The sequence below is a fragment of the Podarcis muralis genome, chromosome 6, assembly GCF_964188315.1.
Source record: "Podarcis muralis chromosome 6, rPodMur119.hap1.1, whole genome shotgun sequence".
In the NCBI taxonomy this organism is placed as follows: Eukaryota; Metazoa; Chordata; class Lepidosauria; order Squamata; family Lacertidae; genus Podarcis; species Podarcis muralis.
Window position 1 is genome coordinate 56,951,383 of NC_135660.1, and position 25,531 is coordinate 56,976,913.

The window sequence follows — 25,531 nt, forward strand, 5'->3', positions numbered from 1 at the left end:
GGAAGATGCTCCCTACCTTTTCGATCGCATGTGCATCTCCTTCTCTGAAATGAACCGTTCTTTTGGCTTGAACAGGTTATCTAACAATTGGAAAACAGAGGTTAAATTGCACAGGTTGATTTGCTTATTGTACATGGAATGAGTTTAACATATGAATCCAAGGAAGGGCCATAGCTCAGAGGTAGAGCATCAGTGCCTTGCAGGAAGAAAGTCCTTGGTTCAGTCCCCAGTATCTCCAGGTATCACTGGAAATGTCCTCTGCCTGACACTCTCGAGAGCTACTGCCAGTCAGAGCTAAGCGGACCAATGGTCTGGCTCCATATAAGAGGGCTTTCTATGTTCACACACTACCAGAGCTAACCTGTGCCTGCCAAGCTTAAGACAGCTGTCTGACTCTGCATGTTGATAAGTGCAATAATCCCACTGCAGCTACTCCTGTGAAAGCCGTGTCTGTTTACTGCTGTGACTTTTCATAGACCTTCTTCATTCATATTTAAAAGGGAGTTGGAAGGGGATTGCTGTTTCTTTAAAACATCAAAAAACATCTCTGCCCTACCTCCTAGCTGCTCCATCACTTCAAGCACATTTCTTGGCATTCCCTCACTTGTGCTCTCCTTTTGTTGTAAAATATAGACACCTGCACCTTATTTTAGTTGTAATGTGAGTGTGGAGGACTTGGTAGGGAAGCTGGCAGGTCAAATCACATGCAAGTTGAGGGTCCAGGGTCTTGGACTAGATGACCTTCAGGACCCAACTCTACAGTTATGTAACCCAATGATTCTAAGGAACACGGGACATGATAGATGTGGTTAGCCCATTTTAACCTCAAGGGGTGCAAGCTTCTCCCATTCTGGGTGGCTTGTGGCTTAGTTAAGGTCTATAAGCTGATCTATGGTGAGTTCGAAGCCACCAGATAGTGTTATCTTCTGTTGCTTTGCATGGGTTTAGTTGTATGTTTTCTTTTAAGTTTTTTGTTTTGTTTTGTTTTGTGTAAATAGTTATCCACTGTAAGCCACTTTGACCATGTAGAGAAGCAGCCTGTGCACATCATCTTCATCTAAAAGCTTGGGAAGAGGAGTGTTTAAACATGACTGTTGCTGCATCCTTGATGTTTTTGGATCTCCTAGAGTGATACATATCCCTGGCCCTCCAGGCGTCTCATCCCACACAGCTACTCTGCTGATCTTCCTCTGTGCTTGAAGAGCTAGCGGGGTAAAATCATCGAGTGTGCAACAATCACACCCTGGCTTTTGTCTCTCTTGACTCCTAATTCTGCATTAGCATTAACCAAGAGATGGCTAAGCCAGACAGATTGTCATCCCTACCCCACCCATATCAGGAATTTTGGACTATAATATCAGAGAGTGATGATATCGTACATTTATACAAGAAACATGAATATGTTTAAAGGGGTGGGGAAGGAATGGCTGTGTTAGGACTTGAGCTTATGTATTGAATTAGGGTGGAGGGAGCTACACCAAAAGGTTGGCTTTGTCACAAAAAAATGATGCTATTGTATCAGAGAAGAATCTAACATACATACTGAACTGTAAGACAGTGGGCTGGGTTATCCCCCCTACTGCCTCAGAATTCCATGAATCAACATGGCTATTGATTCTAAACAATGCTCTATATCGCTGAAAAACTAAGAGTGCCTTTGAAGACATTCTCTGGCTATGATGCTGTGCAAGAATTTTACTTGTGAGTATTTGGAGGTCCACAGGACCTTCTCCAAAAATTAAACCCAGGACTGTTTCAAGAAGCCATTGTGGCAAGGAGACCCATGAGTTCCACGGTCATGCACTAATTTGTAGCAAATGAAAGTTGTTTCAGTGAGACTTGTTTCCAAATAAATATGCTTAGAACTGCAGCCATTCATTCTGCACCTGTTTATATTTACGCTGAAGTTCCATTAAGTTTAATGGAGCTGACTCCTAGGTATGTGTGGAGGAACGCTATGTTTATTACAGTCTGTTTTCATTTTGCGCTCTGGAAAAGATTTCAGCGACCTCTGATGCTATCAGAATGCAACTGTCGAGGTTCAAGGCCTTGTGCTATCACTATGTTTGCAAGCCTGTTTACTAGTAGTGACAGGTTCTGAAAGGGAGAGGGAAAGCCAATGGCTTTTAGTATTTATAGATGGGTCTTAGATTAGATAAATTCATTTTGATTCGCCAGGGGAACAGCAGACTCTGATTGGCTGGAGGTTCTAGGAAGAAAGGGCAGTTAATTGTAAGTGGCATAAGAAAAAGAAAAATCAGCTGGGAAAGCTGATGATAGAGGTGTGAGGCAAGGCCAGAAGAAAACCAGGGACAGCTGAAACTTGAATATTAAAGCTATTCCTTGCTGGTGTGGTAACAATACTTGCCTGTACATACAGGTTTTTATATCAGCTAAATTGTCCCAGACCCTCTAAGTGTCCCTATTTTCCAGGGACAGTCCTGGATTTACAGAAGACATCCCAGTTTCTGATTTGATCCCGGAATGTCCCGCTTTTCCTTAGGATGTCCCTATTTTCATCAGAGAAATGTTGGAGGGTATGGAGTTATGTGACACCCAAGCCAAGGACATAAGTAACTATACATTGGACGGCAGCCCTGTATAGGGAAGTTTTTAAATGTTTTATTATGTTTTTATATATATGTTGGAAGCTGCCCAGAGTGGCTGGGGCAACCCAATCAGCTGGGCGGAGAAATGTTGGAAGATATGCTGTCCAGGCACCCAGAAGTACGATGGGGTCAGCTTTAGTGTCAGAAGAAGATTGTAACTTGCAGCTGGACACAACCACTTTGTCCCCCCGTCCCCTTTTCTGGTCCTTTTAGCTGCTGTGCTGAGCTAAGCCAAAATCTGACAAAACAAAAAAAATTCCTTCCAGTAGCACCTTAAAGACCAACTAAGTTAGTTCTTGGTATGAGCTTTCGTGTGCATGCACACTTCTTCAGATACACTGAAACAGAAGTTGCCAGATCCTTCTATATAGTGAGAAGGTGGGGAGGGGTATTACTCAGAGGAGGGTGGGGATGGGTGATTGGCAGATATCTGTGATGAGCCTGTTGACGACTATTAACGACTGCAGTAGGTCTTACAGTAAAAAGCAAGGGGTGAGAAGGTGAAAAATGGCTTTGTCATGTATAGTGAGATAAGAATCCAATGTCTTTATTCAGGCCAGGTGTCTCCATGGTTTTAAGTTTGGTAATGATTTGCAATTCAGCAGCTTCTCTTTCCAGTCTATTTCTGAAATTCCTTTGTAGTAAAACAGCTACTTTGAGATCTTGTATAGAATGTCCTGGGAGATTGAAGTGTTCTCCTACTGGTTTCTCTGTCTTGTGATTCTTGATGTCAGATTTATGTCCGTTTATTCTTTGGCGTAAGGTTTGGCCTGTTTGTCCAATATAGAGAGCTGAAGGACACTGTTGGCATTTGATGGCATACACAATGTTAGACGATGAGCAATTAAATAGTCCAGAGATGGTGTGTGTGATGTTGTTGGGGCCAGTAATGGTGTTGTCCGGGTGTATGTGGCAGCAAAGTTGGCATCTGGGTTTATTGCAGGCTCTGGTGCCAGTGTCCGTGTTAAGTCTGGTTGTAGTATTATTGTGGGTTAGGAGTTGTTTAAGATTGGGTGGCTGTCTGTAGGCAATGAAAGGTCTTCCTCCCAGAGCTTGAGAAAGAGAACTGTCATTGTCCAGGAGAGGTTGTAGATCTCTGATGATGCGTTGTACTGTTTTAACTTGGGAGCTGTATGTGATGACTAGAGGAGTTCTGTTATTTTCTTTTTTGGGTCTGTCTTGCAGCAAGTTCTCTCTGGGTATCAGTCTGGCTCTGTTGATCTGTTGTCTAACTTCATCTGCTGGGTATTTTAGTTCTAAAAAGGTTTGCTGTAGATCTCTTAGGTGAGAGTCTCTGTCTGTAGAATTGGAACAGATACGGCTGTAACGTAGTGCCTGGCTATAAACAATGGACTGTTTGGTATGTTTGGGATGGTGGCTAGAGGCATGTAGATATGTTTGTCGGTCAGTTGGTTTACGGTATAAGGTGGTGTCTATGCGCCCATCCTGTATTTTTATAGTAGTGTCCAAAAAATGTATTTCTTGCATAGATTGATTCATTGTTAGGTTGATTGTGGGGTGAAAATCATTGAATTTCTGGTGGAAGGTGTTCAGGGTCTGTTGACCATGTGTCCAGATGATAAAAATATCATCAATGTATCGCAGGTACAAGAGAGGTTTGAGTGGGTAGGAGTTTAGGAAACGTTGTTCTAAATCTGCCATGAAGATGTTGGCATACTGTGGGGCCATGCGGGTGCCCATTGCTGTGCCGCTGATCTGAAGGAACAGGTCATCACCGAATTTGAAGTTGTTGTGGGTAAGGACAAATTGGCAGAGTTTGGTGGCAAAGTCCGCTGTGGTTTTATCTGAAATGGTGTTCCTTATAGCTTGTAAACCATCGTTGTGTGGGATGTTGGTATACAGAGATTCCACATCCATAGTAGCTAGTATAGTGTTGTTGGGAAGATTATTTAAAGATTGTATTTTCCTCAGGAAATCTGTGGTGTCACGTACATAGCTGGGAGCACTGATGGCATATGGTTTCAGGACAGTGTCCATATAACCGGAGACACCCACTGTGATAGTGCCAATACCTGAAATGATGGGGCGTCCTGGATTTCCTGGTTTGTGTATTTTAGGTAGAAGATAGAAAGTTCCTGGTCGAGGTTCTGTTGGTGTGTTGGTGAGGATCTGTTCTTGGATGTGTGGGGGTAGCTCCTTAACAATCTTGTTCAGTTCTTTTTTGTATTCTTGTGTGGGGTCTGAGTCCAATTTTATGTAAAAGGCGGTATTGGAAAGTTGTCTGTGAGCCTCCTGGATGTAGTCAGTTTTGTTCATGATGACGACAGCTCCACCTTTGTCTGCTTCTTTAATTATAATGTCTGGGTTGTTTCTGAGATTATCTATGGCTCTCCTTTCAGCATGGTTTAGATTTTGTTGTAAGCGGTGGTGTTTTCTGGTCACATCTGTTTGTATTCTGTGGCGGAAGCAGTCAATGTACAAGTCCAGTGTGGTATTGCGTCCATCAGGAGGGGTCCATGTGGAGTCTCTTTTTGTGTAACACTTTTTCGGTGGTAGTTGGTGGTCAGTGTTCTGTTGGGAGGATGGTGGTTGTTCTCCAGTGGGTTGAGAGGTGTTGTGTTGTGAAGTTGTTGCTTGTTCTGCTTTGTCTTGTTGTTGTGTGTGTTGAAAATACTCCTTCAGGCGTAAACGGCGGAAAAATGCTTCCAAGTCCCCGTAGAACTGAATCATGTGTGGGGATTTGGCAGGGCAGAATGACAGTCCACAGGAACCACCAAGCTTGGCAAGAGTTCCAAAAGGAAAAACATAACATTTACCACTCTCAACTGGAGCTACTGAAAAAACAGAAAAACAAGAAACTCTCTAACCTTTCCAACCTACAGGCTACCAATCAAAACAAGATCAACAATATTGTCAATCTCTCACAGCAAGCACTCAGCCCAGCTGAGGAATCAGTCCTTTCACGTGGACTGTCATTCTGCCCTGCCAAATCCCCACACATGATTCAGTTCTACGGGGACTGACCACCAACTACCACCGAAAAAGTGTTACACAAAAAGAGACTCCACATGGACCCCTCCTGATGGACGCAATACCACACTGGACTTGTACATTGACTGCTTCCGCCACAGAATACAAACAGATGTGACCAGAAAACACCACCGCTTACAACAAAATCTAAACCATGCTGAAAGGAGAGCCATAGATAATCTCAGAAACAACCCAGACATTATAATTAAAGAAGCAGACAAAGGTGGAGCTGTCGTCATCATGAACAAAACTGACTACATCCAGGAGGCTCACAGACAACTTTCCAATACCGCCTTTTACATAAAATTGGACTCAGACCCCACACAAGAATACAAAAAAGAACTGAACAAGATTGTTAAGGAGCTACCCCCACACATCCAAGAACAGATCCTCACCAACACACCAACAGAACCTCGACCAGGAACTTTCTATCTTCTACCTAAAATACACAAACCAGGAAATCCAGGACGCCCCATCATTTCAGGTATTGGCACTATCACAGTGGGTGTCTCCGGTTATATGGACACTGTCCTGAAACCATATGCCATCAGTGCTCCCAGCTATGTACGTGACACCACAGATTTCCTGAGGAAAATACAATCTTTAAATAATCTTCCCAACAACACTATACTAGCTACTATGGATGTGGAATCTCTGTATACCAACATCCCACACAACGATGGTTTACAAGCTATAAGGAACACCATTTCAGATAAAACCACAGCGGACTTTGCCACCAAACTCTGCCAATTTGTCCTTACCCACAACAACTTCAAATTCGGTGATGACCTGTTCCTTCAGATCAGCGGCACAGCAATGGGCACCCGCATGGCCCCACAGTATGCCAACATCTTCATGGCAGATTTAGAACAACGTTTCCTAAACTCCTACCCACTCAAACCTCTCTTGTACCTGCGATACATTGATGATATTTTTATCATCTGGACACATGGTCAACAGACCCTGAACACCTTCCACCAGAAATTCAATGATTTTCACCCCACAATCAACCTAACAATGAATCAATCTATGCAAGAAATACATTTTTTGGACACTACTATAAAAATACAGGATGGGCGCATAGACACCACCTTATACCGTAAACCAACTGACCGACAAACATATCTACATGCCTCTAGCCACCATCCCAAACATACCAAACAGTCCATTGTTTATAGCCAGGCACTACGTTACAGCCGTATCTGTTCCAATTCTACAGACAGAGACTCTCACCTAAGAGATCTACAGCAAACCTTTTTAGAACTAAAATACCCAGCAGATGAAGTTAGACAACAGATCAACAGAGCCAGACTGATACCCAGAGAGAACTTGCTGCAAGACAGACCCAAAAAAGAAAATAACAGAACTCCTCTAGTCATCACATACAGCTCCCAAGTTAAAACAGTACAACGCATCATCAGAGATCTACAACCTCTCCTGGACAATGACAGTTCTCTTTCTCAAGCTCTGGGAGGAAGACCTTTCATTGCCTACAGACAGCCACCCAATCTTAAACAACTCCTAACCCACAATAATACTACAACCAGACTTAACACGGACACTGGCACCAGAGCCTGCAATAAACCCAGATGCCAACTTTGCTGCCACATACACCCGGACAACACCATTACTGGCCCCAACAACATCACACACACCATCTCTGGACTATTTAATTGCTCATCGTCTAACATTATGTATGCCATCAAATGCCAACAGTGTCCTTCAGCTCTCTATATTGGACAAACAGGCCAAACCTTACGCCAAAGAATAAACGGACATAAATCTGACATCAAGAATCACAAGACAGAGAAACCAGTAGGAGAACACTTCAATCTCCCAGGACATTCTATACAAGATCTCAAAGTAGCTGTTTTACTACAAAGGAATTTCAGAAATAGACTGGAAAGAGAAGCTGCTGAATTGCAAATCATTACCAAACTTAAAACCATGGAGACACCTGGCCTGAATAAAGACATTGGATTCTTATCTCACTATACATGACAAAGCCATTTTTCACCTTCTCACCCCTTGCTTTTTCCTGTAAGACCTACTGCAGTCGTTAATAGTCGTCAACAGGCTCATCACAGATATCTGCCAATCACCCATCCCCACCCTCCTCTGAGTAATACCCCTCCCCACCTTCTCACTATATAGAAGGATCTGGCAACTTCTGTTTCAGTGTATCTGAAGAAGTGTGCATGCACACGAAAGCTCATACCAAGAACTAACTTAGTTGGTCTTTAAGGTGCTACTGGAAGGAATTTTTTTTGTTTTGACTATGGCAGACCAACACGGCTACCCATCTGTAACAAAATCTGACAGTGACTCTTGAGTCCTTAGAAACTGCCATTAAGTATATTGTATGTACAAAATATCTCTTTAATAAACATTTAACAGTTCATTAAATCTCCAATGTTGGGTGTTGTTCTCACATCTAAGCCTATTATACCCTCCAACACTCCTCAGGAAACAGGGGCATTCTACTGATGTACAATAGAAGCTCCCTATTTTCTGAGGAGGGGTTCTGAAAGCATTCTAAAGGAATGGGTGGCAGCAGAAAAGGATCACACTGGAGAAACTCTGAGTTATTGGAGCAGACCCTGAAATAGAAATACAGTGGTACCTCGGGTTAAGAACTTAATTCGTTCTGGAGGTCCGTTCTTAACCTGAGGTACCACTTTAGCTAATGGGGCCTCCTGCTGCCGCCATGCTGCAGCGGCGCAATTTCTGTTCTCATCCTCAAGCAAAGTTCTTAACCCGAGGTACTATTTCTGAGTTAGCGGAGTCTGTAACCTGAAGCGTCTGTAACCCGAGGTACCACTGTATTGAAGAAGAATAAATATCTATACCATATTTAGGAAAAAGTGAGGACGAAGAGAATAGTTTTCCTTATAGTATGTGTGCATAGAATTGAAACCATGAAACTGATACCCATGCTCACTTACTCAGGAGTAAACCGCGTTGAGTAGTACTTCTGAGTAGCTATGCACAGAATTGTGCTGCATGGCTGTAATATTTATGCAAAGTTAAATGGGTGCAAGCCCCAGTGAGCACGGTGAGGGCTTATTTCCAAGTAAATATAGGCTGTAATCCTAAACAAACCTACTTAGAAATGTTCCAGTCAGCTTAGTGGGAATCTGCTTCTTAGTAAACAAAAACAAAAAAGAGGCTCTGATCCTAAATAGACTTAAGTCTTGCTCGGAAGGAATTGCTAAACAAATTAAATCAAATAGAGGCTGAATTGCACTTACTTAGAAGTAAGTCTCCCCAGTTATTTAGAAGTAAGTCCTGTTGAAATCAGTGGATGTACTTAGGTTTAGATTACAAAAGTGCCACCTCTTGCTTCCTTTCTTTTGAGACATACTGCTGGGGGCGGGGGGGGGGGGTTGTGTGTGTATTAAAGATAGTAAGACACCGCAGAGCTCCTTAGTTTGATACAGATGTCAACTCAGCACCCGCTGCCCTGAATACAGATCTTCTCTCGGCAGGTTCTGTTCCTAGCTTTTAAAGTCACCATATGTGTTTCATGGATATTTATGGAGGTTGCTCCAGGCAACCAGTGAATTCAGGCATTTAAAGGAGCCACACCTAGTATCTCAATTACATTCCTGGGGGAAAGGGGAAAGATGGCTTTCAGGGTGCTTCCAGATGGGGACTTAATATTGCAAACATGTCATTCAGATATTGCAAACAGGTTATTTGCAATAGGTTAAAAAAATAAAATAAAATAAATCTTATCAGATTTTCTGCAGAAAGGATAGATTTGGGTTAAACTGGGAAGGGGGAATATTGGTTGGCATTTTGATGCCAATGATGCCGCATTTGTTTAAGGACAGTAGTACCATTTATGCAAGTCAACATACAACATTCCCCATCCCATACTGATACTGTTTTAAGATAAGGGAAAGAACGGAATAAGCAAATATTTCCCCCCATGTTTTTCAAATGCTTTTTTTTAAAAAAACAAAACAGCCATGTGGATATTTTTGATTACAAAACTTCCCTATTATACTTAAGCAACTGTAACAGACTGTGGGAGAAATTCTCAAATGCTGCTATAGACCGTAGACTATTATTATTATTTTGTGAACTATAATAGAGCCCTCCACTCTATATGTTGTGGGATTTCAGTACCCATAATCCCTGACCATTGGCTGGGACTGACGGGAGTTGGAGTCCCGCAACATCTTGAGGGCCATCCTTGTGTTAGGGATCACACAAGGAGAGGAGAGGATTTAGGAAGTGATGAAATTCCTTTCGGAAAACACAGCCAGCTATGTGTGACAACAGATTTACTGTCCTAAGGCTTCTATCAACAAGTAAAAAAAAACCCCACACACAATATCCATTCCTATAGTATTTCACTTAAATTTCAGGAGGTGGTTAAAAAAATTATATAGAACACTAAGTTAAAATCATAACTGATTATACAAGAGGAAGTATATTAATAGCACTTTCAAAGGAAAAACATGTATGCATTGCATGAATATTACTTTAGGCTGCTTTCAGGTTACATATTTATTGAGCACTCATCCTGATTTCTTTGCACAAAGATTGCGGGAAAGTTGTATGACATTAGCTGCTTGTTGAACATTCACTCAGATCCGTTTGCGAGGAGGTTAGATGACACCATCTTTCAAGCATTTGTTAACCCATATTTCCCATTGCATTTACCCATCACCTTTGTTATCACATAAATCCTGGGGTTTGGGGGGAGAAGCGGACTTGTTGCACAACAGCACCAAATCCACTTTAATTGTGTGACTTGAGCATGCCAGTATGTATTTGCATCCCAACCAAAAGACAAAAACAGTCTGGAAGCATCCTTAGTCAATAACAACAAGCAGCTAAAGGCAGATCCAGCTGGAATTCTGTCCCTGCTGTATTTCAGAGATGACAAAAACCAGACAATTATAAACAGAAGAGTGATCAATAGGGCAACTGAGAGCTGCACTAACACTCTGAGAAAAACCAGTGACACGTGAAGCAGGCAATGCAAAGAGTGTAAGAGTCATCCCTTAGGAAATGACATTTGTAAGATTATTACAAGAAGGTTTCTATGAACATAAAGTAAAAAGTAATCTGAGGGGACTAGAGAAAAACAGCTCAAAAGTTGACAGCTTAAGAGAGACTCAGGTAGGAGGCATAAAAAGGCAACATGTAAATAGAATGAAGTTAATCCATGTTTTATTCAAATCTTTTAACCCTGCTGGGATTCTGGATTTTATCAAATATCCTGCACAGCAGTAATTTATTTGTGACAATCCCCTAGTGAGACAAGGAAGCTCCACCAAGATCTTAGGGCAGGAGACCAAAATAAATAGCTAATCTTCGTAATGTATTTTAACAAATACAAATGCTGGCCCCAAAGAACGGAGATGAATGAGGAGCAAAACACATTTGCTAGTTGGAAAGCCACTTAAAGCCACAGGGAAGGCAGGCTGGGAAAAGAGGGGGGGGGAAGGAATAAGTTGGATTCCTGCCTACAAATAAAATTGCTGATGCACAGAAGTGAAGACTGAGCTTAATTTCCAACAGAAGAGCTGGTTGTGGTTGAAGCATGCCTGGGAGTTGCACTCTTTGACCTGGGGTTCTTTCCAGACCTGTCACAATTCTGCAGGAGATTCAACTGCATACCAGCAAACTTAGGCTTGCACAATTAAAGTGGATTAAAGTGCTCTGATGCAACAAAGCCACTTAAAAACAACCAGAATTTATGCATGAAGGAAAGTGATGGGGACATGCACTGGAAAGTGTGGGATAGCAATGGATTGGCAGGCAGTCGTAAAACCTCCAAGCTGATAAATCAGGGTGAATACTCAATAAACAGTGGAAGTTGTAGAACATCTGTGAAAGCTCAATAAAGAAGTCATCTGCAGACACCCTTTGTAGCCCTTCCTTCTCATGTTAAATATGTAGGGAATGGTTGCAGTTATTCAGTAGTGCCACTTGCAAATGCTCAGCGGCATTCTCTTTGTATTGTCACTTTCCTGGTCCCAAAGCTCAGACTTTAAATTGGAAATGGTAGACCCTGGACCGAATTAAGCTCTGCAAACACCATGGCTTCCCTTTTTTCAAGGGTAATATTATTTGCTTGGAAATGGGACCCCAGTTATCACCAGAAGTAAATCCCATTTTTAATGGATGAAAATTCAAATGCACTGGGGCCTGGCTTGAAACGGGACAAGAATTTTCAGATACAAAATACACTTCAGCATACTTTGAAGAAGCTACAAATTAACTCCTTTAAAAAGATTTCAGGAGTTCCACATGGTAAGCCCCAAGAATTGTGATTTGGAGCATCTTTCGGGTCAGTGAAGAGTTCTCAAGCCATTAGCTGCCCTTGCCATCCCAGACTGGAAGACCTATTGAAGATTTGTTGGAGCCTAGGCAACAACGGCTTTGATGTACTGTACTTCAGTTTGTTTCTGGTTTTGTTCCTCATTCACTGAGTATTGGTTTGATGCCCACCAACCCAGGCACAAATGTTGGAGGCAAGGAGAGAACTGGAAGCTAACAGCTATCTCCAACTCAGCTTTGTCCTGGACTAAATGCAACTATCGAGATAGAAGGTGCATACACTTAAAATCTACAAGCAGCCTGTAAAACATGAAAACAGTTCTTGACATGCCCCCTTTCCCAGGTGAAAGCATAGAGCAAAGCAGCACATGCTAAATTCACATTAGGTAAGCAGTCCAAAAGTTGTGACAAAAAGGAATGTGAGGATGTTTCCTAAACAGTTTCAAACTTTTTAAAAGCTGTGTTTGGAAGGAAAAAGTACAGAAGATATTAAGGTAGCTAAAGACATAATCCTGGTTGTAGTACAGTGGGGCTCAATGAGTAAACATGTTGTAGGATTACACTGCAAGAAACACAGGGCAAAACTATTAAAAAGGTAGGAAAATGGCAATATCAAAGAAGATGGGAAGCCCAAGATGTACACGCATTAACCATGGAAGAGGATTGTTTATTGTGGAAAGACAAGCAAAGAAAAACTGTCTGGATAGAGGCAAAAATATAGAAACAAACATGTAGAAAAAATGTAATGTGTGCCTATGAATGTGAACATCATGAAGCAGCAGACCCAAGCCATAGGATTTAAGTATTCTATGGCGTGCTCTGGTCCATGGGGTCACGAAGAGTCGGACACGACTAAACGACTAAACAACAACAAATAAATGAAATTAATGGGTCCCCTCCACGGTAAAAGGTAAAGGGACCCCTGACCATTAGGTCCAGTCATGGACGACTCTGGGGTTGCAGCACTCATCTCGCTTTATTGGCCGAGGGAGCCGACATACAGCTTCTGGGTTATGTGGCCAGCATGACTAAGCCGCTTCTGGCGAACCAGAGCAGTACACGGAAATGCCGTTTACCTTCCCACTGGAGCAGTATCTATTTATCTACTTGTACTTTGATGTGCTTTCGAACTGCTAGGTTGGCAGGAGCAGGGACCAAGCAATGGGAGCTCACCCCGTCACGGGGATTCAAACTGCCAACCTTCTGATCGGCAAGCCCTAGGCTTTGTGGTTTAACCCACAGCGCCACCCGTATCCCTCCACAGTGAAGAATATTATTTTGCATTTCAGGCATGTGTGAAGAATCCTTTTAGGGCTCAGTATATTCTTGCTGTCCTGTTTCCACCACTCATGTTTGCACACAGGAACACTCATATTCTCTTCCTTTATCCAAGATCCCCTAAGTCCTCATGCCAATATTGGCTACTTGGGGCCCCATCAGGTCCAACCAGTATTGACAATGGTTAGGGATAATGGGACTTGTGGTTCAACATTTGGGGGCCACAGGTTTCCTATCCCTGTCTGAAAGAGAACAGCCTGTGGCATGTGTGTGTAAACAGTTTCAGATCTATGAAAAGTATCATAGAACTTCCAAAACTTCACAGTAGTAATTACTTGAACACACCAAGGGAGACCATCAATTCTGTTACTTCTAAATACTCATGAAAATATGGATTTCACAAGCTCACTGTAAGATAAATCAATAACAAGTCAAGAGAAATGAACAAATATTGAATGCAAAGTTGGATGGCAGCTTTATTATTCCCTATAATGTAGTTCCCCCCCAGTAAGGAAACAGTGTCCCTAAAAGGAGAATGGGGAACTCAGGTATATTAACACATAAAATCACATAGACATATGTTCTTGCAAATTAAAAAACATCTAAGAGTGCTTGTGTACACTAAGATCACAAGGCTGTTCATTATGAAGATTTAAAGTACTATAAACAGCTGGTAGCCCTGTCACTGAAGTAATTACATGATGCTTTTTTGAGATTTAAATCTGGTTATTTGAACATTGTTTCTATTCAGTTCATCACAGTGGGATCTCTAATTTGTTCAATGTAGTCAACAGCAAAGTAGTCTATCTTGGACTAATTAGCCTCCTTGAAATCAAACATAAAAAATATACAAAACAAAAGGCTAGTAAAAGAATTTCAGGTTGTTTGCCACTGGAGTGCTCCTATGATGATAAAATCTTCTGCTGGCTAAACATGATAATTTTTTCTCAATTTACTTTTAGCACCTTGTGAAATCTTCTGCATGAATTACAACTGTCTCTAGTAAGAAACTCTTTAGGGGGCGGGAAGCTGAGAAGGTAAACAGGAACTGCACAGATAGATGCTGGTATTTATATGGAAAAGGATCCGGGATGTAGGCTGCTATTCTCCATAAATTAAGAGAACATTGACAAAATGGACTGTGTGATTTATGTATGATCTAATGATCCTACATTCTCAATAGATACGTTGTTCCATTTACATTAAATATAGCGGGAAAGGTCTCCCAAGGCATTTGATTTTGTTTCACAGCAACCCTGAAATAAAAATAGTGGGTTTGATGGCATATCATGGAGACCACTCATTTTGACCCCAGTTTGTTAATGACCTCACGCACAGAACTTCCAGAGGAAACAATAGTCCCCATTCACTGCAGTATCAAGGAAACCACTGTATGTACAATGCAGGTGCACATGCAAAGATGTCTCCAACAGCTGCCTGCGCGCATCAGATTTCACATAAGCGCAAAGAGATGCTGGCTAGAGATAAATGACTATTATATATAAATGTTGGGAACATGCTATGACATAACAGAGATGGTCAGTGCATTGGAAACCTGCCCATATTTTGTAAGACAGGTGTGCGGAGGTAGTTCCTCATTGTTTCCAGTGAGAAATTAATTACCTCTACCCATCTGGATACAAAGAAGCGGGTAGAGCATGCGGGAAATGAGTGCTTCCTGAAGGGGAAGAGATTGAGACAGGAAAGAGTTTGTCCACCATCACATCTGAGCTGTGCTATAGATTATCCTCTTGTTCTCAGTAGCTGCCAATCTGTGCTTTAAAAGCCCTCTGTGAGACAATGTCGCTTTGGAAAATCTCCATCTCCATGTTCATATAATATTCTTGTAATCCAGAAAAGGCCAGCTAAAATACCGATTAAACTGCCCGTGTTCGCAATTAATTTGAAAGGTCCAAGAAGAAAGCCAACTCTGCAGACAACAGTGGGGCCAGCAGTCGGTGGTGCCCAGCGGCGTAGTGTGGGTTGTCAGCACCCGGGGCAAGGCAAGTAATTTGCGCCCCCTAACCCGTGGATTTGCGCCCCCTAACCTGTGGATTTGCCCTAACCCCAGATGTTGCGCCCGGTGCGGCCGGGCCCCCCTGCACCCCCCACGCTACGCCACTGGTGGTGCCAGCTCTAAATTTATTTCTGTTCCTACAAGATTTTTTTGTGTGGCTCCTCGGTTAAATGCATTGCCTTCTATCCACCACTGAAAGGTTGAGAAGAGGCCTTGGGGCAGATAGATGGATGCATATACGCCCAAACATTAATTATTCTTATTCTTATTTCTTAGATTTGTATCTATCAGAACACCTTGCTCGTTATAGAAGGGTACCATATTGGCCTGAATATAAGCCTCACTCCCCCCCCCCCCAATTCTGACCGTGAAAAGTTAAAGTGTGGCTTATTTTTGTAACCTTATGGTATGCAGCCAGGAGAGTAGGGCAAAAAGCAGTGCCCGCCCCGCCAAGGCCGGTAAGGGAGAGAGTGAGGAAGGAAGGAAGGAAGGGGAAAGGCCACCGGCAACGCGTGGCTCCCTGCCTCCCCCAGTATGCAGCCAGGAGCAGCAAGAAAGGGAGTGGCTTATATTTGGGTATTTTTTCTTCCCACCTCTCCAATTTTAAAGGTGTGGCTTATATTCGGGTGCGGCTTATATTTGGGCCAATATGGTAATTAAAAGCACTTCAATACTTTGGGCAAGATTTGGCTTTTCCTTTATAAATGAGACAGAAGATACTTTTATTGCACTCACAACACAAGAATCTCTGTGGAGAGGATACAGTGGTGCCCCGCAAGACGAATGCCTCGCAAGACGAAAAACTCGCTAGACGAAAGGGTTTTCCGTTTTTTGAGTCGTTCTGCAAGACGAATTTCGTCTTGCGAGGCACCACTGTACTTGAATTGGCAATGCATAAATAAACAAATTGCTTGTGTACTGTATACGGTATATGAAACATAATAAGAATGTACCACTGGACAAGTCACTGTAGTTACATGTTGTTCTTGTATTTACATGAAAACCAATAAAAATTATTTAGATTAAAAAAGGAGATTTGAATATCGGCCTTCATCTGAAGACCACAGGCAGTCTACAACATAAAAATACAAAAATAAAAATCCATCCCTTCAATGGTTCACAAGCTTGTAGTGTTACACCATCTTTCACTAATAACGGAATCAAGTTCTTAGAGGATATGCTTTAACAAAGCCTTTAACGAAGTAATTGGGGAAATGGTGGAAAACATATTCCTCAGTATAAATCAGAAGGATACATGGTGAAGAAGATACAGGCCTTTATTTTTAAAAAATGTAAATTGTACAGTAAATGGAATGAGGATGTTTCCATCACCTCACTCTGTTGTGGAGGGATTTTCTGTTTTTCAAATACTGATATTACAGCTATTGTTTTGAAATAACATATAGCTCTCCAGTGACTAAGAAACCTGCAGACAAATCATACTTGGCCCTGTCCTTCAAGTTTTCCCTGAGTTGCAGTGAAAATCTACACAAGGGTTGGATACGGATAAAGACTTAAGAACAAGCTGCGTCAACACAGGGCATATTCTCTCTCTTTCCTAAATGGTTCATGCTGCTGAATAAGATTGGCCCTGTTCACATTCAAGTGCCTTCTCAGCTTCATGATCTCAAATGTTTATATCTAAAATGTCACAATTCAATACTACCAAGCTGTAGAATTTCTACAGCAGGACATTCGCTTCCAAGAACACTGGGGGAGCGAGAGGAGATTTCAGGGTTATCCTGTTCTTTTCAGCTCAGCAGGCAGAGTAGAAGTGAGATCACGAAACTATTGCCTCCCATTTACCAGACGAGTACCCAGAGCTAATATAAAAGAATAACTATGCCAAGGGGAGGCTTACTGCATTTAAAAAAAGACACAGGACACATTAGCGTGTGTGTGTTTTTAAAAAAAACCATTCAAAATCCCAAGTTTGGGGATTCACAGAATGGAGTTAGATATGAAGAAGTTTAAGACCATAAGAAGAATCTGCTAAATCAGGCCTATGGTCCAGCATCCTGCTCTCACAGCAGCTAACCACACGCCTATGGGAAGCCCAGGCCTTTTTTTCAGCCAGAACTCACTGGAATTGAGTTCTGGAACTTCTCAAGTGGGCACCATTGCCACTATAAGACAACAAGGGAGGCATTCATGGTGAGTTCCAGCACCTCTTTTTCTAGAAATATAGCACTGGGGAAGCCCATAAGCCCCACAGCACTATGCCCAGCCACTATGAGAGCCAGTGTGGTGTAGTGGTTAAGAGCAGTGGACTTGTAATCTGGTGAACTGGGTTTGCGTCCCCGCTCCTCCACATGCAGCTGCTGGGTAACCTTGGGCTAGTCACACTTCTATGAAGTCTCTCAGCCCCACTCACCTCAGAGAGTGTTTGTTTTGGGGGAGGAAGGGAAAGAAGAATGTTAGCCACTTTGAGACTCCTTAAGGGGAGTGAAAGGTGGGATATCAAATCCAAACTCCTCCTCCTCCTCCTCTTCTTCTTCTTCTTCTTCTTCTTCTTCTTCTTCTTCTTCTTCTTCCCAGCTGAGATTCCCAGCAACTGGTATTCAGAGGCATACTGCCTCCAACAGTGGAAGGAGATCATAGTAATTGTGGCTAGTTGCTATGGATAGCCTTGTCCTCCATGAATTTGTATGATCCTCTTTTACAGCTACCCAAGTTCATGGCTATTAATGCCTGCTGTGGGAATGAGTTCCAGAGTTTAACTATGCATTGTATAGAGAAATATTTTTATAAACTTCAGCCATATCACCTCTTACTTGCCTTTTCTTTAAACCTTCCTTCATAAATGCTATAATCTTTCCTTGCTATAATCTTTACCTTTTCCAAACTGAAAGTATTCATTATGGGGTGAGGTGACCAGAACTGTTCACAGCTTTCCAAATGTGGTCACATAATAGATTTGTGTAACAGTACTGTGATATTGGCTGTTTAATTTTCAATTCCTTTCTTAATTATCCCTTGCATTGTATCTGCCTTTTTCCACAGACGCCACACACTGGGTCAACGTCTTCACTGAGCTATCTATTATGACCCCAAGGTGTACATCACAACCAGTTGTGTATTTGCTCTGTGAACAAAATGAGCTTCTCCCCTCAGGACAGCTTTTGTTTATGGAATTAAGTCCTTCTGTATGCAGAAAACTCTCTTTTTATGCATAGTAACTCCTTCAATGAATGGAATGAAGACTTAGGAGCCTTCAAGACATATTGTAAAATGGCAACTCTAGCTCATAACTAGTCATTGAGAGATGAATGCTTTGGAGTATTACTTATCCATTTTAAGTAATCTTTAAAAAGTGTGATCTTTGATGTGACCAACAGTTGGTGTTGGTATGTTGCCATATTTCTTAGAATCCTGAAAACTGCAGCTTTCACTTTGGGAACACAGGGGAAAGAAGAGCTTGAGGTTGAAAGGTTAGCAGTGGACATCTATGGCTTGGGTCAATGAAGAAGTATTCAGTTCCATGGCCACAGTAGTGATTTGCGTGTAAGAAGAACACTGAGCACTGATTCATGCCACTTCTGCATGCAGCCAGAGATGGTTTAATGAATCTTTGTCTCTTCACACAGCAGGTGCTTGAACTGCTTCTTCATTTGCTTGATAGGTATCTTTATGCACTGATGGAATAGCTGAATGAATGATTGAGTGATGGAATAACCACTGTGCTGTTGAGCCAGGTTGCAAAATGGAAGTGATAATTTCCTATCCAACAGGGCTGCAGTTACGATTATGATGAGCAGAGTGCTAAAGAAATTTATCAAATGCCTAATAGATATAGTAGTTTCTGTCATTCTGAGAACATATAAAACCTCACAAAGACTAAGTTATATTTTTATGAAGAATAAGGTGCGGCAGATAAATTATGGAAAAAGTTTCTTGCTAGAGTCATTTATCATTAATAACCATGACAGGAAGGAAACTGCTGTTGCTTGAGTAATTAATAAATGTATTTAAAACCACATTTTTATTACTCACTTTGGAAGATAAAATTTATCTTTAGTAATAGCACAATGAGAAAGTAATATATTTTTTTCTCTTTTTCCATGTGATATTTTGTTTCTGTGGAAGCATATACACTTTATGCATATATTTTAATGTTTTGCTTTATGTTTTTGTAAACCCCTTAGAGGTTTTCTTCCAATCAAGTGGTGTGTGTCTTTCTCAGATTCCTTCCTTGCATAAAAATAGCTTTTAGGTCCTTAGGTTTTGTATATGAGAAAGTTTGAGATGTTCTTCCATGGCAAGAGGCTTTCAAATATTGTAAGTGCCACTAAGCGAGTAATGCTCAATGGCCTTCATGCGGGTTTTAATGTGATTCTTAAATCTGACTTTGTAGAGGGACTTTGTTTTTCAGATTTATGTTGGGCAGTACACTTATTCACGTACAAGAACTTCTGCAGAAGCTTTTGTCTCAGCGTGGGAAGGGTTGGGTGGGCAGCTGGGCGAGAGGGGGAATTGCTCAAAATCATGAGGAGGTATTTTGTACACTTCCAATTGAGAGCAATTTCCCTCTCCCACAACAGCCCCTGTGCCTCACCCCTTACTGCTCTTTGGGGTGATAAGGAAGGTGACTCCCCCGATATCTACTTTTACTAAATCAGATTTTCAGCAACAGTTTATTTGACATGAAAGGTAAGTCATCTTTAGATTTTCATCAATTTGTAACTGTAGCAAAGGGCACCTTGAAACTACTTCCTTTAGGGAGTTCTCCTGCCATGTCTCATCAGTAGAGAAATGAAGATTCAGTGCCTACTTTCTCTCTTCAGTGCTGAATTACAGATGAACAAGGATTTACCAAAGTTACAAAGTCAAGCAAAAGAAGAGGGGGCGATGTTCTTCCCTTTGCATTTACTGTAGGGGGGACATACAGTTCTTTATTAAAATTCATTTCCAAGCTTTGCAGTTGCAATATATTCTTCAGGAGCAATGTTTTTTCAGTGTCAAATTCCTATGTAGTTTGATCCACATAGGCTAAATAAATTCAGTAAGAATTCAGGACTTTTTGCAATGTATGGACATACACTCTTAAATTCAAAGAAGAATACAGTGGTATCTTGGGTTACATGCGCTTCAGGTTACACACTCTGCTAACCCAGAAATAGTGCTTCAGGTTAAGAACTTTGCTTCAGGATAAGAACAGAAATCGGGCTCCAGCGGCGCGGTGGCAGCAGGAGGCCCAATTAGCTAAAGTGGTGCTTCAGGTTAAGAACAGTTTCAGGTTAAGAACGGACCTCCGGAACGAATTAAGTACTTAACCCGAGGTACCACTGTACAGGACACAGATCTCAGGATGTTCATTGGGCCTCAGATTGCAATTTTGATGTGCAACATATCTCTGGATCTGTGTATTTATCACACATGTACCCCATACTTCCACCAAGGAGTGAAAGACAGCATACACGGGTTCCATTTTATGACAGAACAACTTCATATGGGAGGGTTAGGATGAAATATAGTGATGCCCCCCAGGTCATCTTGTTTCCCTGCATCCTAACTCACAATTTTCGCCTCTGCCTCACACTATATATGTAGACAGATTGTCATAGTTTTAATATATGGTCACTTGAGTACATAATTTCTTAGCTCGTAAGAAAGACATCTGCATTTTTACTACCGAACATTTTGCCAGCATAATGCATCTAGGCAAAAATCTTATTGCATGCTGTTACTTAATGTGATATTTCCCCCTTCTACCTCAATATAATTTTTAGTTTCTGAAGTCAAGAAGCTGTAAACAGATGAAAAGTCAAAACGATAAAACTTCCAGGCAAGAAAATAAGATTAGACAATGTTGCATTTTTAAAGAAGGTACATGGTTTTAAGTACGCATATATTTGTACTTGTGGTACAAATTGTTATTATATTATAATAATCATAAATATTCTGCGTACTGTGCAAAGTATTGTACTTAGATTCAGAAAACCTGTTTCAAATTCTTGCTCAGGCAAGAGGCTTACTGGGTGACCCTGGGTGAGTCTCTTAGCCTACCTCACAGCGTGGTTGTGAGGAGAAAACGAGGGAAGGTACACCATGTTTGCCTCCCTGAGCTCCTTAGAACAAAGGGCAAGAGAAAAATGCAACAAATGATTGTAAAAACTGTGATTTGTTAAGGTACCTCCATTATCTGAGCGAAGGGAAAGCTCAACAAACATAGTGATCTAGCCAACTCTTTCTTGACTACTGTGGTCAGCAACATCCTGCAGCTGAACATACATAAGATGTAATTATGCTCATCATCCTAGGTTCACTCAGGACTGAGTAATATGTTACTACTAGTACTATTGAGAGTGAATCCCACCCAGACCCTAGTCGCTCATGGAATGATTCCCTAGCAACTAAGTGGAGTTAAGGGGCCTGTGAGGAAGTTAATTGCCTGCCACTAGAAGCTCAATATCAGGAGTGACTGACAGGCTCTGAGGGAGACTGCCAGCAGTACTCTGATTCACAGCTTGGTTTTTTGTTTGTTTTCCAAAAGCTTTAATGCATGGATTGCTATGGTATATCCGTCACGTTACAAGGTGCATAGGTCAACAGGTGCATGGATAAGCAGAACCTAAGATGTTGTTCTGACACTTTACATGCCCCCCCAAAGCCCTCCTTTTGTGCGGTTGGTGTCCTGAGCCACGGGACTGAGCAAGCAAGCAAGCAAGCCCTCCTTCGGAGATGCTTGGTTTGCTGAGTTTGTTCTCACCGGTACATCCATTGTGACAGAGGCAGAGTTAATGGGCCAGCTTGTTATCTGATCTATCTGCAAGCATCCCCTGAACCAGAGGAGGCTTTTGGGGACGACAGTCCTGGTGCAGTGTCAGGTTCCTGTGATGTACAAGGTCTCCTATGGCACAGAGGTGGACCTCTGCCCTGACAGTCCCCTTGCCCCATCTCTAGGGTCTAAGTCAATATTCGCAATGGTCCCTCCTCATGGTCCAATTTCTCCAGTTCTCTGTTCTTCCCTTCCTCACCTTCCTCTGCCCAGTCTTGACATCTCCACAAGGCTCATGCTAGCCAAAAGTGTCTGGGAAGGCACTGCAGACTTCAAAGAAGCATTAGTCCTGGGGCGCACTGTGGGGCCTCTAGAGTCTGCCTGCCTCCTCCCTCTCAGCTGCCCTATGGCTGGCGCGGGGGGGGGGCAGCAGGTGAACTGTTTGGGCAGCATGGAGCCTGAGTGCGCCCAAGCCACCCCGTCTCTCCCAGGAGAGACAGTGGCTCGGGCTTGCTGCAGACACCACGGTGCGAGCCGCCTGGCATTTTGTCACCCCCCCCTCAGTGGTGACACCTGGGGCGGTCTGCACCCACCACACTCCCTTCCTCTGCCCCTGCCTGCACTCCCACCATTTATTTGCTATGACATTGGCTAGAGTGCTTAAGCCAAGTTCTCCGAGCTACAAGAGGCAGTCCCTTCCACAGAATTGCTCTGCCTTTTGTCTGAGAAAGACAACTTCCCAGTTGATTAATGATGTCCTAATCCTGACTGAGAGCCACCTGTCAAATAACGGTGAAGATGGAACATAGCAATAATGTACAAATTAAAGTATGTTGTGAAGGTGCAGCTGGCAATAATAGAGCTGTGCTCAAGTTTGTGGATAAGTGGGGGGGGGGGAATCATGTTATTCTGGAAAAGAAATAGCACATGCAAAATTATGCTTACAAAGCTATAAAGCAAAAAGAAAAAGGATTTATATTACAAGTTACAAGAATAAGTATAGAGATGAAATTATTGCATATGCATATATATATATATATATATATTTGCTTTCGTAGATATATATATATATATAACAAGACAAAGTATAATCTAAACTAATCTGTAATTGCTCAAGCATGACCATATTCATCCTTTTAAAGATCAAGCTTTTAAATGTTAAGCTTTACAGAGAAAGAAAAGTTCAGTAGGCAAGCATTTTCACTATTGGCTCTATCACTTTGGATTATGTTTGCTATCTTTTTCTTTTATTTGAAAGCAGGGTTCCCAGAAGTAAAGGGATTTGGGGAGCTTACAATGAAAAATGTCACCGGGGGGTAGCTGCCCTGCTTCCTGTGGTAAAGCAGAAGAATGCTTTCAGATTTTACGGTGAGAAAAATGAGAGAATGAATCCCTTAGGACTCCACCCTATACACCCCGCACACACTTTTTGCTGAGCTGTTAAGAAAAGGAAGCCACTTATCTAGCAAAAAGTTTTTGCATTGCTGTTAGATCTTCTACCTCCGAAAAATGAATTACAGAATAGACATGGCATGCTACTTTATCTCTGAAATAGAACAATTCCATCTGACGCTTTCTTGAGTTTATACACTGCAAAACATCAATGATGACTACTGGTCATTAGAAGTTGCACATCAGACTGGATGTTTCCTGAATATGTAACAGACAGCTACAATCTTGATTTTCCTAAATAACTACAGGCAGATATGATTCTTGTTAAGAAGGCACCATGTGAGGATGTGAGGCTTATCTCATCTGCCCACCCTGATCAGAATGGATACTGCGTGCGCACACACACACGGGCACAGGATTCTTAAAAACAAAGACCCGTTGACCCTCTTTTTCTCAGTAGAAATGAGCTACCCTAGGCCTATAATTATTTAGGGCAAGAATAGGGAACTGATGGCCCTCCACGGACTAGAAAAAACATCATGCCTGGCTGGGGCTAATGGGGGTTGGAGCCCAACATCTGGAGAACAACAGGTTCCTCATTGCTAATTTAAGGAAAAAGTAGCAACACAACTGTCATACTATGTTAGAATTTGTCCCTAAGATAGAGAAAATATTTCCATGAGATCTATGTAGCAAAGGCATTGTGGTACAGTTTGCAGAAATAAAGCTTACTTCTCCTTAAAGATATCCTGTGTGGTGCAATGATTTGCCCCTTTTGGATTTGATATCCCGCCTTTCACTCCCTTTAAGGAGTCTCAAAGCGGCTAACATTCTCCTTTCCCTTCCTCCCCCACAACAAACACTCTGTGAGGTGAGTGGGGCTGAGAGACTTCAAAGAAGTGTGACTGGCCCAAGGTCACCCAGCAGCTGCATGTGGAGGAGCGGAAACGCGAACCCGGTTCCCCAGATTACGAGACTACCACTCTTAACCACTACACCACGCTGGCTCTCGTGTAGTATGACTGGGGAGATTGGAGTGAATTGAACTGATACAATGGCAAAGGCTTTTGGAGAATTATATATTGATACATGAGCATGGCATTTAGCTTCGCCACAAATTACATCCACGCAGGAATCAGTATGAAAGACTATCTCCGGGCTGGAGCACCAAACATTAACAAAGGAAGACTGCATATTCTAGCAGAAACTGTGATAATTTGATTAAAGTGCCACAGGTGAACTTACCACTGAGAGGATGAGGAATTGTATACTGTTTCTTCTTACTCGTAATGGAAGACGTGGAAAGTTTGCGAGAAAGAGCAGCCCCTTGTTTCTTTCTTGAAGCATCACCCTGCTGGGTTTTCCTCAGCTGTACCATGTGTTTGAGTTTATTTAGGCGTTCTTGTGAGCGGGAAATAAAGTGAGGCTTGTGAACTTCTAGCGCCTCCTAAAAGAAAGAAATACATTTCATTTGGAGTGAGAAACAGAGAGGGCATTATCAATTAGTTCCTCTGAACCAACGTAATGAAAGTCCTGCTTCTCAAGTGTTTAGGTTTGCATCCAACAACCATGGAAATTATCACATAATACAGACGTGATAAGATGTCTCTCAACAGTGTGGGACCTCATGCCTCAACAGAGGAAATGGCAGTCATGTGCCCTTTTGTTTACAAGCTCACCTTTCTGCAGCACAGGAAAATCCCACCTATCCACCAACGGATCAAGGATTTGTCTTCAGGTGGCTTCATGAGTTGACAATATACCATCAAGTTTAGAACAGGAATGGGGAACTTGCAGCTCTCTAGATGTTGATCAACTCATTCCAAACCCCATCAACCCCAGCCAGCTTAGCTCAGGGATGATATGAGTTGGAGACAGGGTAGGATAGGACTTGCGAGCCCATCAACAGCTAAAGGGCCAAAGGTTCCCTGCCCCTGCTTTAGTAGATGGACATCTACCATGCTATATGGAAAGTATATACTGTTTTTTATGCCTAATCAAGAAAAGCCAACTTGCCCTATCCTACGTAGCTTAGACAGTATAATTGGCCTTGAAACTGATTGCCTGCAGCCTTTGCCCTCTTCATCCCTTTCCTGCACTCTTTCTAGCATACTTATTGTGCTGGTATGAGTGTTGTGTGGTTCTATGTCATACCAGTAAAAATTGAAGAACATTATAAAAGTATTAACACAACAACTTGGGACATAGTTGAAAAACTGCTACATT

At 42.1% G+C, this 25,531-nt stretch overlaps 1 protein-coding gene across 2 annotated transcripts in view; it reads right to left on the reverse strand.

Moving 5' to 3' along the window:
• Positions 1–25,531, reverse strand: part of C6H10orf90 (chromosome 6 C10orf90 homolog) — a 150,896-nt gene that overhangs the window by 5,722 nt on the left and 119,643 nt on the right. For both annotated transcript variants that reach the window (XM_077930358.1, XM_077930359.1), the window contains 2 exons: positions 24,551–24,752; positions 17–80 (listed from right to left, as the gene is read on the reverse strand). In XM_077930358.1, the coding sequence (XP_077786484.1) occupies positions 17–80; positions 24,551–24,752 (266 nt within the window). The remainder of the gene's footprint in view (positions 1–16; positions 81–24,550; positions 24,753–25,531) is intronic.